This window comes from Fundulus heteroclitus, chromosome 4 (genome assembly GCF_011125445.2).
Source record: "Fundulus heteroclitus isolate FHET01 chromosome 4, MU-UCD_Fhet_4.1, whole genome shotgun sequence".
NCBI classification, from domain to species: domain Eukaryota; kingdom Metazoa; phylum Chordata; class Actinopteri; order Cyprinodontiformes; family Fundulidae; genus Fundulus; species Fundulus heteroclitus.
In genome coordinates this window covers 37,254,527-37,271,546 of record NC_046364.1, presented here as the reverse complement: position 1 = coordinate 37,271,546, position 17,020 = coordinate 37,254,527, and the positions used below count along the sequence as shown (strand labels likewise).

General features: G+C 37.4%; 1 protein-coding gene across 2 annotated transcripts in view; it reads left to right on the top strand.

Annotated features, from left to right (window-relative positions):
* LOC105930034 (MAM domain-containing glycosylphosphatidylinositol anchor protein 1) overlaps positions 1-17,020 on the top strand; it is a gene marked incomplete at its 5' end in the record, with an annotated part of 105,147 nt that overhangs the window by 74,665 nt on the left and 13,462 nt on the right. The window contains 1 exon segment of one of the 2 annotated variants that reach the window (XM_012868013.3): positions 15,878-15,986. In XM_012868013.3, coding sequence (XP_012723467.2) covers positions 15,878-15,986 — 109 coding nt within the window. 2 annotated transcript variants of the gene reach the window in all.

Genomic DNA, 17,020 nt, shown 5'->3' with positions numbered 1-17,020 from the left:
TTAAAGGTAGAACGGACAATTCTGTCCTGAAAAGTTTGGGAACTCCTACACCAGAACCATACAGAACACAAAACAAATGTATATGTACTTTTAACATATGTATTTTGTTTTATTTATTATCAAACCTGAATATCATACCAACATTCTATCTGCTGCGACAATATTTCTTATAGTATAGTTTGCAGTTTTGCACCATAGATTTAAATACAAACGTCAGCAAAATTTATAATTTTGGCAGATTAGTACCGTTAATTTTAGGGTAATTAACTACTTATTATGGTATATTTTATATTTTCAATGATTTCAACAATACATTTCTGTGGTTTCTGCATTTCATAATTATGTCAAATATATGGGACATTTCTGTTTCTTGAGCTATGATAATTAAATGTATTTTCTATGGTAATACAATGTTTTGGATTTTACGTTTTTATAATTTATTTTACAGACTTTTTTTACAGTGCAGCTTATCAGCGAGCTGAGCCAGTTAATAACTTAATTTGAAAAAAAAAAAAAAAAAAAAAACAGAAAACGCTGTAATTCCAGACTTTATTATCTGTTGTGTGGATAGTGGCTAACATGGACCCAGATGCCGGTGTTGAGGTGTCGTGCCAGTTCTCCCAACAGAAACTACAGCAGCTGTGCTCAAAGTTTGCTTTGAGCTGGAGAAGCGGATCCAGTTGGTTCCATCTCATATCCAGCCATCTAGTGGTGGAAATATAGATGTTGAACTTTTAATGAAAAAAAAGTTCAAAAAGAGTGTTGTTACCTCATCATTCAGTTAGTGGGTTACAACAGAAAATTACACTTTATTGCTCTCCCGCCTACATGATTGTTTGAAAACCATTTGCCTTGTATGAGAATGACCACATCTGTTTAAACTTCATTCATATAAGCGTCCTGGCAATCCAGGTCCGTCGGCCAACTTTACCATAATTAGTAACCAGCCTTAAGGTGACCATTTGCTGTAAAATGGATGGCTTGATCTCATTAGATGAGTGGTTGAGGATGCAAATGCTTTTTGTCTATTTTTTTTTCTCTGTGCGGCGGGTGACGGTGGCAGGGTTACGGTGTACATGTAATGTGCCATCAAGTGAAAATTACTTGATGGAACTCTCAGGTTCAACTATGCTCCTCCTAGTGGATCGGTTAAAATCACTGCTATAACTGGCTGAAGATGTGTGTAAAGCATTCTCGCTGGATAAAGAAGTTGAACACAGGCAGAATATTTTTTTTGAAAGATTTTAAAAGCTAAATCCCAAAAAACAGCAGAAAATGAAGACGCTTGCGAGCCACTCATTTGCCTGTCCTGATCTAGCAGTAACTGCGAAGGATCTTGTCTGCACAATTGTTATGTACTGACAATAAGTCACTTTTGGCTGTTTAAGTTTATAAGACATTCAAAGTTCAGATTAACTGGTCACATTCAGTCAATATTGAAGGAAGTGCTTTGGGAGATGTAGCAACAAAAAAACGCCTGTGCTTGAGTACTGTCTGTTGACACATGATTGAGTCCCTCCGGCTCTCTGGCAGCTGTGCTTGCCGTCGCTTCTTCCCTGTTGGCATGTGGCAAAATAAACTAGATGACTCAGTCCACTTTCTGACTGACACAATGCTTGCCCTCGCACTCATTTTCCCATCTATACTTATTCATTTTTTGTGTATGTGTGTGACAAGTTGTATCTACCACAGTCAAGCATAGTATCTAAAAAACATTGATGGCCATTCCTAATCTTTTTTGGATTTTACTTTTCCTTTTTTTTTCTGTGGGGAACAAGCTGGGTAATTCATTGGTCTGCTTCTTACTGCCCTGTGTCAGGGCAGCTGACACAATAAATTCTCAAATTTAGGAACAAGTGTTTGCAACTTTCACGCCTACTATCCCTCAATTATTCACAATGGATTTATTTGCTTAAATTAACATTGCACACAATTGAATATTAAATAAATATTGCATTAGATTTAGACCTGCATATTAATTTGACAGATGTATATAATGAATGATCCCTGCTGCTTATGTTGTAATAATTATTGTAATGATTACAGAAGCTGGATTTGTGCAGCGTCTTTTGAATGTGGGCTGAAGTCATTTATTCTGCATTATGGTGCAACAATACATTTCATACACCACCAAAGGTCAAATAATCTAAATCAGTAGGTGTGGATTATGTTTTAAACCTTCTTTCTACAACTATCAAAGCTTTATATATAGATGCATATATATATATATATATATATATATATATATATATATATATATATATATATATATATATATATATATATATATATATGCCTATTATGATAGGATTTTTTGAATAATATATTTTATATTTTAATAATAAATTACCAAAGTAATATATTATTCGTCCTAACATTCTTAATGCAATAGTTCCTTTTTTTTGTTGTATACTGTAAAGTGGTCACAGGCAGTATGCACACCACCCTGCAGATATAGTATAACCCCTGCTAAAAATGTATAAAGCTCCTCAAAATAGAATAGAATACAATATAAGTAGCTCTTATTGTCAGTGAAAATTATAACAGGTTGAAGGAAGCAAAAGTATAAAAACACAAAAGTATAAAAACACAAAATGAAAATAAGAAACTGTACAGTAAGGACACATTTACACCAAAATAAAAACATACAGTAGGGTTATTGAAACTGCATATTCACATTTAAATAAAGGTGCAATTGAGCATGATCATTCCAAAAAATGGACATGAACATGTATGATCTGTGTAACACGTCACCCTGGTGATCATCAGGGAGAGGAATGTGATGGTTGAAAACCCCCGGCTTATGTGATTTGTTTTATTTTATTGAATAGTCCTTTTGTACAGTTATGTGTCACCAGCGAAAGTATGAATTACACTGCAGTTTTGAATGCTTATGATGAAGTCAATTTATGATTAAAGCCTGATATGGAGTGAAATTGAAGGTCTGAGAGGGATCATGATGCAGTTTGGCTGCAATTCACCACTTCACCATCCACGTCACCAATTATTCCCATCTCCAGAATGAGTGTATAACTGGGTCAGATGATGACCGCACATTTTCCCGTTTTTTTTTCCTCTTATAGATCCCAACTTTTGCATGGAAAGTGACATGTGCATGCTTCAGGCCCCATTTTGTGTGTACGCAAGCTTTATAAATGAGACCCCTGGTCACTACATATTATACAGAGTGGGCTCGCATCATTGGAATCACCTGTAACGATAATGTCATGTTTAATGTAGGAGTCCTGGTATTGTCTGTTGAATGCAGCTGGAAGATATAAACTCTTATTTCTCTCCATCGGGTCCTTTCCCCTTTGCAAAGAAACTCCTTTCACTCCTTTTGCCAGCTTGTTGGTTTATGTTTAGCAGTAACACATCACATGACTGAGACATGCGTCTTGACATCCATCAAGCGTGAGTCACAGATGGATGCAATGGAGAGAATCTGGGCATTTGTCAAAATATAACAGCATTCAGATTTAGATAATACATGAAATGGAAATAATGTAAGTTATCTATTCTTTCTGTGTGGCCTGGCACCAAGTGGCCCTGGAGACCGCTACACTAGAGTACACTTTCTTCTTTCCAAGAAGAAAGTGTACTCTCCAAGCCCTGATGGACAGTATGAACATCCCTTGCATTGTTTGAAAGCCTTTCCCATAAGTGAGTTTTGTTACCTGGAGAGTCTTAACATGTCTTTAATTTAACCAGGTCTCACAGAAATAATAAACTGTCAATGTATCCTAAATCTGCTTTCCAGGTGGAAGCTTTTAATGTGTTGAAATTACATGCTGGTGTCACAAAAAGTAACAAGTCCATTCTCCCCACACTCAGTTGCCAGGGTTACAGCACTACACTTTTCAGTATTGATGACACAACAACTTCTAAAACAAGTTTAATATTTCATGTGTGCTTTATGCATGCAACTCTGTCGGCAAGTAATATATGAGAATATTTTCCATGATTTAATCATAAAAAACAGTGTGTTGCTATTTTTTTACATTTGATCACATTCTGCTCCTGCCCATAAGTGGCTAAGTATTTTTAAGATGCTTTATGAATGCAATTTTGATGCAACAAGTTTGTTTTTTTTTATATGGTAGGAATGGTCATGTGATGGTAGTTTCCAAGTTGTTGTTTTTTTATCAAAGTAATTTTAGCTTTAGATCCACTTTAAATGTCAGTTTTAGTTTGATTTTTCCCTGAAAGATCCCATGCAGTGTAACAAACAGTTCTCAAACGATGATGGATAGTAAACAAACAGATCACTGCAGCAGCCAGAGAAGGTGACCTAATATTTGATGGAATGGAAAAGAAGTGTGAGCTCTATCTTTTTCTCCAACATAACCCTTCATCTCTCAAGCTTTATTGCTAGACATATTTCCTTAAGCTAGAGTGAAAACATTTTGTTTTTTTGTTGATTGTATGACACTAGGCAAGGCAACAGGGGTCCCAAAGGCCCCAACGTTATGTCATAATATACAAATGTCGTTTTTTCATGCAATTTATGTCCAGATATAGAGTTTATTTGAAATGTTTTGGCCCTGATTCTTAAAAAGATGTTTCAACAAATATGTTTGAAATGCCCTGCAATAGACTAGTCACCCATGGTGTACCCGCCTCGTACCCATTGACAACTGGAGATAGAAACCAGCACCCATCGCGACCCCACAACGCATAGGCGTGTTAGAAAATGGATAGATGGATGGATGTTTTAAATGTAAATACAGATGAATCTCAACAAATTAAAATTTAATATCAAACATTTCTTTATTAAAGTAAAACTCATATATGATATAGATTTCTTACACACTGCTGAGATTTTCAGAAGTCCAGAGTACCAGTTGAGAGTCCAGAGTACCAAAAATTGGCAAGGTTATCATTCTGTGGCTCCACTTGGGCTTTATGGAAGCCCCACTGTGGGCAGTTGTCAGGTCCTGCTGTATAAAGAAAGTCATAATGTTTATCAGCAGAAAGAAGCACGAATTGCTTCAAATCTTCCTGGTAGTTGGCTGCTCTGCTCAGACTGGATATAGTACCATAGACAAACACAAATGGATACTACAGTTCCACATATCATCAGTGGCTGTGAAAACGTCTCGCCAAACTTCAAGCTAATTGGATTCAGTTTTTTTTCCACTTATCCTTAAAGGGGCCATGATAACAAATGTCATTGTTCTGTGGTTTTGGGGTTATATATGGTCTTTTGTGCACTGATAAGCCCGTGTGAATGTGAAGAATGGGCGGTCAACTTTGTTTCTTTGCTCATAAGCAGTCAGATCAGAAAACCGTTTATCTGTTCATATTCTCCAATCAGAGAAAACCACCAAACAAACAGCCTTCCCCTTCTCCTACTCCCATCGCATTAGCATGTCTAACTACTCCACTTGAGCAGAGGATGGCTACTAAAAAGGGGAGCTTTTATGGCCGAGGGTGCTCAAAAATGAATGGAAATTTCCACTTACTCCCGAAGGACGAGAGAATCAGAGTGGCTGCAGTTCATTTATCAGTAGGTACCACACAATCATAACCCCGAGTTGAATCATGGTGAAGTTAGTTTTAGGTTGGATGTTGAATAGTCGTGCTCCGATGCTTCATGGGTGACTGCCTTTCATCCAAGCCGTTACAGTGTGGCTGATCTGGGGCTGCCGCTCTCTTTCTGCTTGCTGGCTGCGGAAACCATGGTGTGTGAATATCCAATATTCAACCTAAAATCAACTTCACCGCGATCCAGTTCAAAACTGTCATGCTCGTATGTGCAGCGCAGAGAGCTCTGCTGCTATGGACCCTGTACTTCGGTCCAACTTTGTGAATGATGAATCGCGCCACCAGGTTACAGCCTTTGGTTAGCTAAGCATTACCTGTCTGAAGAAAAGTGTAATCTGGAGGATTTTGGATAACTGAGCAACAGTCCATTGCTTTATCGTCTTATACCCATTTCCATTAACATGCAATATATCACTCTCTGTGAGCTGCCAGATTCTTTAACAATGGTATTTTTTGTTGTTTACCCTACTCATGGAAGGTTGGAAGGACTGTCTGCTGGATACGTCTTAATTTATCAGCCTTTCCAATAGTTGTATTGATAAAATAGCTTTTATGTATTAAAATAATTTTAGTAATGGATTTGTTCTTTGTCACCATTTTGGAAAAACTTATTTTAGGTTTAATTAGATATAAACCATAATAAAAATTAAGAAAAAGTAAATTGAATCTATTATATTAGATGTACTGGAACCATAAATAAGATTCCCTTATAGAATTGAATTGCTGAAATAAATAAAATGATATTCTACTTTGAGATTCACATGTAGTTTGTGTCACAGAAAGACAGTAATTGTTTAATCATAACAAATTATATATTGTTTAAATGGTCTGCCCGAAAAAATATAATTAGGTTGATTCATTAAAGCCTTCTTGGTGCTCCACTTTACAGCTTCCTAGTATGACGTTTTTTCTTTGTACCACATTCAAATAGTGATTAATAGCCAATTTTATTTTGCTTATGCTATTGCTTAGAAGATTTTTAGCTATTATATGTCTAAAAGAGACAACTGTTAAAGGTGTTATGTGGATTGTTGTTTGGCAGCTAGGATCTAGGTACTGCTTGTTTACAGCAGAGGACTTACATTTTACATTTTAGGTGTTGTCTGTTAATATTCTGTTTTTGTCTCTAAGTGAAATAGTCTTTTTTATGACATGTGGGGAAGTACATTAGGTTGGAAAACAAAATATAGAACTGTTTGTTGAGGTTAGAAACAGACACATTCAAGTGCATTAACTAACCAAGGCATGTTAGTGTGTGATTTCAATTCAGACATAATACATCGGGGAGCATCCAGTTCTGCATGTGAGAGTAAACGACTCCTCTGATTTAGTAAATCATGTAGAACAAGCCCTTTTTTAAGACCAAGGTAGCAGTGCATCTGGTAGCAGTGCAAATTAGCACATTCTCAAATAGACAAATCTGTCCATCATCAGGTGCCTGTTGGTTACCAACACAATTTGTTTAAACGTTGTCTACAAGACAAACTATATAAGGATCAATCTGATAACCACTCAAGATATTTCTCTCTAATCAATACATTTCATTCAGGTGTTAATCAAGTCTTAAAGGTGCCATGACACCACTATATAAACCATTTCATGTAGTTGATGTTACTGCATATATAAATTCTGCAAATAATTTAATTTAAAAAAAAAAAACATCATTGTGTTGTTTTGTCCGGCCAAATGTCCCTCCTCAGTAAAAGGTTTGGTTGCGGTAATAATGATATGCAGCTCTACCAAGGAATATTGGTGAAATACGCACCCCCCCCCCCCCTATACACACATGACACTTTCCTCCTCTTATGACGCTTCCCTTCTTTCTGCCACAACACGGCGTTACTAATCAATATCATTTTTCTATGGCTGTTTGAAGTATCTGTGTTGCAGGATGTCAGACAGGAAAACCCAAGCTGACCAAAGGCTTTCACCTGGTGGTGCGATTCAACACAGTGGGACTGAAATATAACGCCACCTACACCACAGCGCGGCGGGAAGCTCACTTCGGCTGCACTTATGCAGCTGGGAGCCGGTACCACCACGGTACCGCTTCCTGCCTCGCCGATACACAGGAATATGCTGCTGACTGCCATCTCCCCACAGCTGTGGAGAGCTTGCTCTCCCGGGCAGCGAGAGGACAATCACCGCACTGACAGCAGTTTAGCTTTTTAAGCTGCCAAAACATTTTACAAAATTTAGAAATTAAATAAACTAACTGGTAATGACATGGTTGTTGTCATCACTTTTTGTGTTGGTATAGAAGTTTTTATTTACATAATTTTGTTCGAAAACCACAACTTGAATTTCCCCACAGGAAACAGTCTTCAGTAAAGTCCCTATAAATTAACTTCAGCCACTCTTCTGTGATAATCTTGTCCTCCGGGAGTCAGTGGAACCTTGATGCATTTTACACCACCTTTGGACATATCAGCTCCCCTTTTTTGTAACTGCTGTGAAGGTAGTTTATGCTTGAATATGGGATATTCGTGCTCCATGGCTTCTAAATTGCCTGAAGCTGATCTGGAGCTGCCATCTGCTCGCTGCTCCACCCGCCTCCTCTCCAGTGGAGCAGTCAGACATGCTAGCATGACTTACAGCCAGTGCGTCAGCTGGAGAGGAGGGGAGAGGGGTAAGCTATTTCTCTTGATGGTGTGCTCTGATCAGAGAATATGCATTACGTAGAAAGACAATTTATGTAGAAAAACAACCTGCTTTCTGATCTGACCATTTTTGTGCAAAGCAACAAAGCTGATCACCCCTGAGCAGGTCCTTTGGAATTCAATTTAGACATTCACACAGCCTCATCAGTGCACAACACAACATACTATACCCTCAAAACCTCAGAAAAATCAAATTTGTTGTCACGGCCCCTTTAATACAGCATTAAACTGTGTCTGAGAAATGTCCTAAGTCTTTTTCCCTCCTGTTTTGCGTCAGCTCTAGAACTCTTTTTAATCTTGCCATTGTACAGCTAATAGGTAAAAAATTCTTTATTTCTTATGATCATTATTCTGAAAAACTTGGTGGGATTTTGAATAACTGTTATTAAAAAAAAATTCATCTTTATTCTGTTTGTCAGCTTATTGACACGCTCTGCTTTTTTCAGGCACAAATGGGCAATTTTTTGCAGTTTTCTCTGCATTATCTGGTACAAATTTGTGACATCAAGACTGTTTTACTATTTTTTCTCACAGTGTTAGTTAAGCGTGCTCCTGTCTTAACATCTGACCTATATGTATACCCTCACTAATCTGACTGTAACTATGCTTTTGTCTTTTTTTTTTTTTGGCTAGATCAACTTGTGCTACTTTTAAACTAAATGAATTAGAAAATTACTAATTCATATCTGCCACACAACTATCGTATTATTTGTATTGACCGTTAGCAATTTCACAGGACTGTTTAAAATATTATTTTTATGCTTATGTTTCCAGGTTATGTTTTTTTACGCCGATCATACTGTTTTAAATTATTGCCAGCCTTGCTGCATCACTTATTTTTTTGTATAATCTTTATTTTTGGAAATGTGCATGATTTTAAAATTCACTTGAATCTCCAGTGTCAGCTTTTGAAGTAGATGCTGTTTGGCTTTCTAAAGCGTAGAAGTCACCATAGAGAGCACAAACTTTCTGGTCCTGTGCGCAGTTCAGTGACTGCATACAGGCCTTTGAGGTGCTGCCACTCATCTCTGTAGTTCCACTTCATTTTTGCTCCATCCAGTAAAAGTAATTATGTCTTTGAGAGTAGTTTTACGGCTTACCTCTCTTATACAAGAGCTGTAGTCCAGCCATTGGCTAACATTAAAACAACAATGTTTTTAAACAGAAAAAACTAACAAATAGGTTAGCTTTACAGTTTAATTTATTTCCTGCCTTTAGGAATTATTAAATTGTCAATGTATATTTATGCTGCAAATTTATACAATTCGAAAGGTAACTTTCCCGTTTTTAATGGGGTAACTACATCTTTAGGGATCAAATAAAATACAATAAAATGAAAAATACTTATTTAAGTCAGTCACAATGCAACAAATTAATGTGTGATTTTGATTACTTAAAACTGAAAAAATAAAATATGTTTCCAGAGAAACTTGTGAAAAACACAAATGGCTATATAAAAACAATAGAATTCCAATTACACAAACACAGTAACACATTGTAAATCACTTGTCCACGCTCACCCTTTTTCGGATTAACCCCAGGCCATCTGTGTTCCTCACAGTGTCCTGCACCTGACGTACCTGTGGCAAACCAGGCCAAAATTTATTTTATTTTTTTCTGCACAGCATTGAAGAGAGAATCTGCACCATGCTGGCATTTCAAAGCTTTCACTGTATATCTATGCATTTCTTTCCTTCTCTAACATGTGCAAAGTCAATCATTTTTACTGCTCCTTCTCCCAAGACCGTGTCCCCTCTGGTGTGTGGAGAGCACATCACTGGGAACATTAAAGGTTACAAGGCTCGACAAAACAACACTCTCAGAGCTCCAACCTGACATTTGACTGTACCCCCTTTGATCCTGAAATCTTTTTCTGCACCTACACACTCGTCAGCTCTCCATCTTGGTCTTTTTTACCCTCACAGGTTAGTGACAATTTCCAACAAGTACATTTGTTTCATTCCTGTCTAAAAAGCTGTTGTGCCAGGGGAAGTCAAAATTGGACATGTTGTCTGGTGGCAACACAGCATACAGATGTGCTAAAAGGAAGTGTCAAAGTTAAACAGAGACCATTTTATAATCAAACTCAGATGTAAAGTGAATAGTTTTATATGTATGTGAGGGGAGATTATTGGGAGTTTAGCAGTCTTCTGACATGCAGAAGGAAGCTGTTTTAGACTCTGGCCGTTCGGCATATGAAGCTGCTGAACCAGAGTGCAGCAGGGTGAATAGTCTGTGGTGGCGGCGGTGGGCTATTCCTTTTATGACTGTCTTAGCCGTGGTCAGGCAGCGTCTGAGAGCAGTGTCATGGATGAGGGAAGTGCTGTCCCACTGATTTTCTCCACTATCCACACCACTCTCTCTACTCATTTCCAGTCTGAGGTTTTGCAGGCCCCAAACCAGACAGTGATGCAGCTGGTCAGTATGCTCGCTATTGTCCCTCTATGGAAAGTAGTGCGGATGGGAGAGGGGAGGTTTGCTCTTCTTGTCTGATGCAGAAAACAGACGATGCTGTGCTCTCTTCACAAGAACAGAGGTGTGGAGGTACCAGGTCAAAGTGTATGTGAATTGGATACTGCTCCACTGCAGCATCGTTGATGAGGATGGTTGTGTGACTTAGCAGATTTTTTTCCTTAAGTCAGAATATCTTGTTTTATTGACATTTATAATTTATTGATAGATTAAAAAGTGGATGGGATTGTCTTGTAGTGTTGCTCAATTGGTTCATACCTTATTTGGTAGACGGAGACTACATTCTAACGTTTGGCATTTTTAAATCTGATCAAATATCACATACAAGGTTCCTCAAATCTCCATTCATTGAGCCACTTTTGTTTTTTAAATGCTCTACCCAGATTGCGGAGTATTACATTAACATGCCCATATGTGATATTCTAATTTTCTAAGGAATTTAATTTAAGGTGAGTTCTTCAGCTTTCACCACAGTTCAAAAGCATGACTGTTAGGTTAACTGGTGTCTCTCATTTGCCCTTAGGTGTAAGTGTTTCCTGTCCTGTATGTCTCTGTGTTGCCCTGTGATGGACTGGTGACCTGTCCAGGGTGTACACGCCTCTTACCCAATGACTAGAGATCATTGGGTGCTAAAGATACGTACCCCTCATCCCCACTTATCCATCCAGTCCCTGCATGGATAAGTGGGTATTGGTAGTGCATAGATAGGTCGATGAATTTTTACACTGTTAAATTGGAGTCAGCAATTTTTCTAGACATTTCCCCAAGTTCCTTTTTGAATAACTGTGCATACACAATGGCACCCGCTCTTCCATTCCTTCCAAAAAAAAATATTCCAAATCCACTCTGGTCTTATTTCTTTCTACTGAGGCCTTTCTTTTCTTCTCATAAACTTTTACGCAGTTTGCGACTCCCAGCCATTTTCAAAATATACAGTGAGAGCAGCGAAGCTACAATGAACAGCTAACACCGAAGCTAACTGAAGCTAAACAGATACATAAACACTGGAAGTATAAGGCACTGAACGCGCTTGTCAGTATTTACCCATATAGACCCTTTTATGGTATCAGAAACCTGTTGATTTAGTTTTTTTTTTTTTTCAAGACCAGAACTAAACAAGGGGATTAGGCACCTGGTTTAGAATCTCCCTGAAAACCTAAGATGTGCATAAGATAAAATCAGGAATATATCAGGTTTTGATTTTCGGGTTGTGGACCAAAGTGCAGGCAAGGCCTCTGGCATGACTTTGCAGTTAAAATAAATTCAAGGCTTACAGGCAGGAAGCAAAAGACAAGAACCAGGAACACGACATGTTGGGGATCAAAACCGGAGTAGTATAGCAGAGGACCTAACAATGAGAGTGACAGAGCTCATTGAAAAAATATGGCAGTAGACAGAAGTGAAGATAGATGGAGCAATTAACCCCAGGTGAAACGTGTAGCCGAAATTAATCACAGAGAGAGAGCAATGATATGGCAGAGACAAGCGGGGAGCAGAACCTAACAGGAATCCATGGTGATTGAACATTTACAACCGAAAGAACTCACTAACATAACTAAGAACGGGTAGGCAGAAAAATAAAGATCTAACAGAAGTATTAAACTCATGATAAAGAGAAACTGACTACAATATGAACTGCATCGAACGGACCGATAAATAAATAATATAAAATGAGAACATAACAATAAAACTGCAGGATCCCCAGGACACTAACACTAAATAATCCAACTCATGGGAATCCTGACTGAATAAAAGTATAACTGTTTAATGTGCTTACCCATAAAGGTTAAATATTACTTTATCAGTGCATCTATATGTTTTTATTATTTGTTTTGAAATGTATATTGCCATTTAATTACGTATATATGTGAAATATAGGTTTTATTATTGTTGTTTTTATCATAAAATAATTCTCGTTTTTATGTTGTTGTTTTTTTTTTTTTTTACCTCTGCTCCTTTATTAGCAGGCTGGTTGTTGTTTGTAAAATAAGCCGTCTTTCTCCCTGTTTAAGTTCAGCAAAATGGAGACATACTTGACTTCAACTTAGTCACCAGCAGTGATTTATAAGTGTGAGGCACTGCTGACACAGCCGAGCCACACTTCAGCTGACTGTTTTTAAACTAATTCTGTGAAAGGGCACAAGCCTATTTCCCAGGGCTTGAAAAACATACATTCATACAGTGCACTTAGACTAGTCTGATGTCATTGCAGGAGTAATTACACATAAGAGCAACTGTGTTGTCCTGTACTTTAAAGATAGTCTAGCTCTGTGTTGGTTCTGTGTGTCAAAACCGATGACAGTCGCTGGGCTTCCTTGACTAATTTTTGTCTCCTTTCCTTTAATCATACAACAATCTGCTGTCTTCCTTTTAGAGGATGCAGCCGCAGGTGTACGGAGGTATGCATCTAAAGCTCTGGTTAGTTGTCATTAGAGGCATGATTGTATAAATGAGTAGAACGTGACTCAGCTGGCAAAAAAGACTTGAAAAAGAAAGTACATAACATTTCACCACAACTAAACAGTGACAAAAACCGCTTCAATGTTATATGAACTAGAGCAGGCGTTTCCAAAGTGGGGGTCGCAAGATCATTTAATGCTGATGTGCTAAAAAGATTTAGTGTTTCTTTATTAGTGAAACCAATACCAACGTATCCCTTGCTCAACATTCCTCATTTTAATGCATGGGAAAGCTGCATTTTTTTGTAAGGGTTTTTATAAAAATATTACTTTCTTCTCTTAATTTTATGACTTTATGCTCAAAATATTATCACTTTATTCTCATAGTTTACCCCAAAAAAGGAAAATATAATCCCACATGCCAAAAGGAGGTCACCAGTCTGTGGCACTGTCATTTTGGGAGTCGCAGGCTGAAAAGTGTGTGAACCCCTGAAGTAGAGAATTGTGGACTTTTGGCATATTAGCCTTTTTCCTCTACTAAAGTTTTCTTCACAGCTTCCACTCTGCCAAACAAACAGATCCATCACTCAAATGAGTCGACCACCAAAATCCATCTATGCCCCAGACCTTTTTTTATCCCCCTAAAGACTACCCAATCAGCTTCAAGGTTTCCCCTGTTATATTATTTGTTCACTCCAAGAAGGTTTCTCATTCCTTACCTAAATTAAAGCAAATAGTAAAAAGGAGGTACTGCACTCATGCTTCCTTTCTTTTTATTGATGTAGTAATTGATTGAACTCTATTTGGAGAGAAGGCTAATGAGAAACTGAAGGGAAATGCGAAAAGTCCCATACAGACACTTTAGAGTGTATATGCTGCAGAGAAGGCTCCATCACAACATGGATGGTAATGGACTGGGTAAAGTAATCAGCATACCCAGAAAAGAAATGCTTAATAAAATTGTTCATATTCTAAGCCAGAGATTGATCAAACTTTTTGAGGAATATTATATAGCTTTGACAAACGTACAACTTTCCCTCTGAGCTTTGAATTAATCTGTTATACAGTATGTGCTCATGATTAAGTTATTAGTTTTTGCTCCATGAATTTTATGTCTGATACTTCAATGTGACATTGCTGTTAGGCGAAAACACCATAGTGGTCAAAGAGTAAAAAGGCAATGGAAAGCCTAAAGCAGGAGGAATGTTAGTGACTCTGTTTGTGCACCCATTCTTCACCTTTTATACACCAAGAGCATATGTAGGGTGATGCCAGGCTTTTCCATTCGGTGGGTCGGGATCAGGTTAATGGAACCCTCACTTGTTTTACCTTGATATATTTACTCACAAATTGATGGCAGGGCATGTCCCTAACTGCAGCATGTTGGTGCTAACAGATGGAGTTTGTAAAGTGAAGCCAGTCATGCGTTATTTGCTATTCCTCCATGCCTGCACCTGCTCCTATTAACCTGAGCTTTGGATATATATATACAGTGGGGGTTTATAAGCAAAGAGCGGGCAGGTTTTCCTTCAGCAGGGAATTTCAACACACAGTAACACCTGTTCTTTAAAGGTTACGGTGCCTTGCTCCAAAGATGGCTAAAAGATAATTTTGGAAATATTACTATATATGTTTTTTTTCTGGATATAAAATAGGGTGCTGTTTTTCTGTAAAAGTGAAAAACAGTTGAAGTTAATTAAACTACCAGCACATCAGCAATCATATATATTATTTACTCTGACAAAATCATGTATCTACTGTATATTAAAGTCCAGCGATGCTAGAAATGTAGGGTGTGTATTTTTCCTGTATTGTACAAGCGGCAAACTTTCCTTGTTTGTTCTATTTTTCTTCCTCAGAAAGAATGTGCTTGTTTTTTTTCCGTTTTTTTTTTTTTTTTTTTTTTTTTTGATTAGCTCAGTGCAATGGGCTTTTGGTGCCTTTGTTACACCGCAGTAATTAGGCTGTCACTCAGAAACCAGATGGCTGTTGGCTAAAATGGTAAGTTTTCAGATGAGACTCCTGTTTAGTCTTTGTTTTTGTTTTAGTTTTTGTTGTTGTGGGCCCAGAAAAGATTATGATACATAAACATGTCTGCTACGTATATGGTATTTAGATGCGCAGTTTCCTGTCCATATCTCTTGATATCTGTTTAGATATCAAGGTGCCTTTCAAAAAAACAAAAATAATCTTATGTATTATTTTTACATGTTTATATATTTAAAAGTGTTATTTCAGCAACTTAAGAAATAAGAAACGTAATCAGATCACATTTGTTTCCTGACCCACTGCTATATTCTTAGTTCTAAAATGCAAAATCCTGAATATCCAACAAGAAGGATGTTGCTTTTCGTGTTTAATACGTATATTATATATGTTTATTATATATATATATATATATATATATATATATATAGATTATATATATATATATCCTATTGGTTTGAGCACCTATCCCCAAGAATATCTGTGCACATGCCTGACTGGAGTTATTACGGTAAATCTTCAGCTTTGCTAGTCACAGAAATTGCTTGCTTTACTCGAGCACATCTGGAAACAATGATAACTCACCATAGAAACAAACACATTTTCTCTACAACAGTATTATTTTTAAAGACATCAAAAATAAGAACAAGAACAACGGAGAAGCTTTTTGCATTTCATTGTTCTTTTATACAGAAAAAAAACCCTCTTAATCCATTTAAGACAAGTTCTTCCTACAGAGGCCATGTTTACCTTTGGATTGAATTCACTCACACAGTATCCACTTGTCTCTGTCTTTGTGTCTTTTCTAAACAGATTGTGTTTGAAGGCATCCGAGGCCCAGGCTTTGAGGGGGATATCGCCATCGATGATGTGTCCATCACCATAGGGAAGTGCAAGCAAGAAAACACTGTAGCCAACGCAGGTAAGACAGGTAAGATGTGGCTGATCGGATATGATAGGTGCCTGCGTGTGTGTGTGTGTGAACAGAGATGCTTCTAAACATACCTCAACACTGCTTTGCCAATCATCTGAAATAATAAAAAAATATATATTCTTTCCAACTCAAAACAATCTAAAACTACTCATTAATCTATATTTCCCCAATATAGCCAGCACAGCACTTATTGAAAGGTAGACAATTTAATTTAAGCTGAAATAATATTCGCTAAAACATAAGGACTAAAAAAAATAAACTACTCTAAAGCTTATCTATGCAAAGAAGGAAGGCAAATAAATGCCTCTTTCATTGTTTAGGAGCACAGAGAGAAAATATTCTCTTTGAGTCCTTCCTCAGCCGTAATTGTTTCTCTAAATATTGGCTTTATATTTTCCTTTTTTAATTAGTCACTGCACACTGCTCCAACTCTCCCCATATTCAACTTCATTATGCTTCACCTCTACTTCCTGCAAGATCTTCCCCTCTGACATATGTTTACCTCTGCACACCATGTTCCATGTTTGAAAGCATCAGTTATTAACCCTTTGGTGTGAAAGAGAAATTAAAAAAAGAACAATTAAAAACAGAACAAAGATTTTATAAAATGATTGTAGTTTTAAGAATGTAAATGACACAGTGGTAAAAACAAGACACACAAACACTGTTTAAAAATGTTTCATATAATATAGGACAGGGGTGTCCAGCTCCAGTCCTCGAGAGCCGGTGTCCTGAAACTTTTAGAGGTTTCCCTGGCCCCACACACCTGAATCAAATAGCACAATTAGCTCCTCAGTATGCAGTCAGGTTCTTCAGAGCCTGCTAATTAACTGATTTTTTGACTCAAGTGTGTCAGACCAGGGACACATCTAAAGGTTGCAGGACACCGGCTCTCGAAGGACCGGAGTTAGTCACCCCTGATATAGGAAGTTCTGTAAAAGCTGGTCCATGGTTGTGTGAATTGCATATGCATTTTATTTGGCACCCCAATTTCCAGTAAAGTCCAATACCCATTAGCTGCC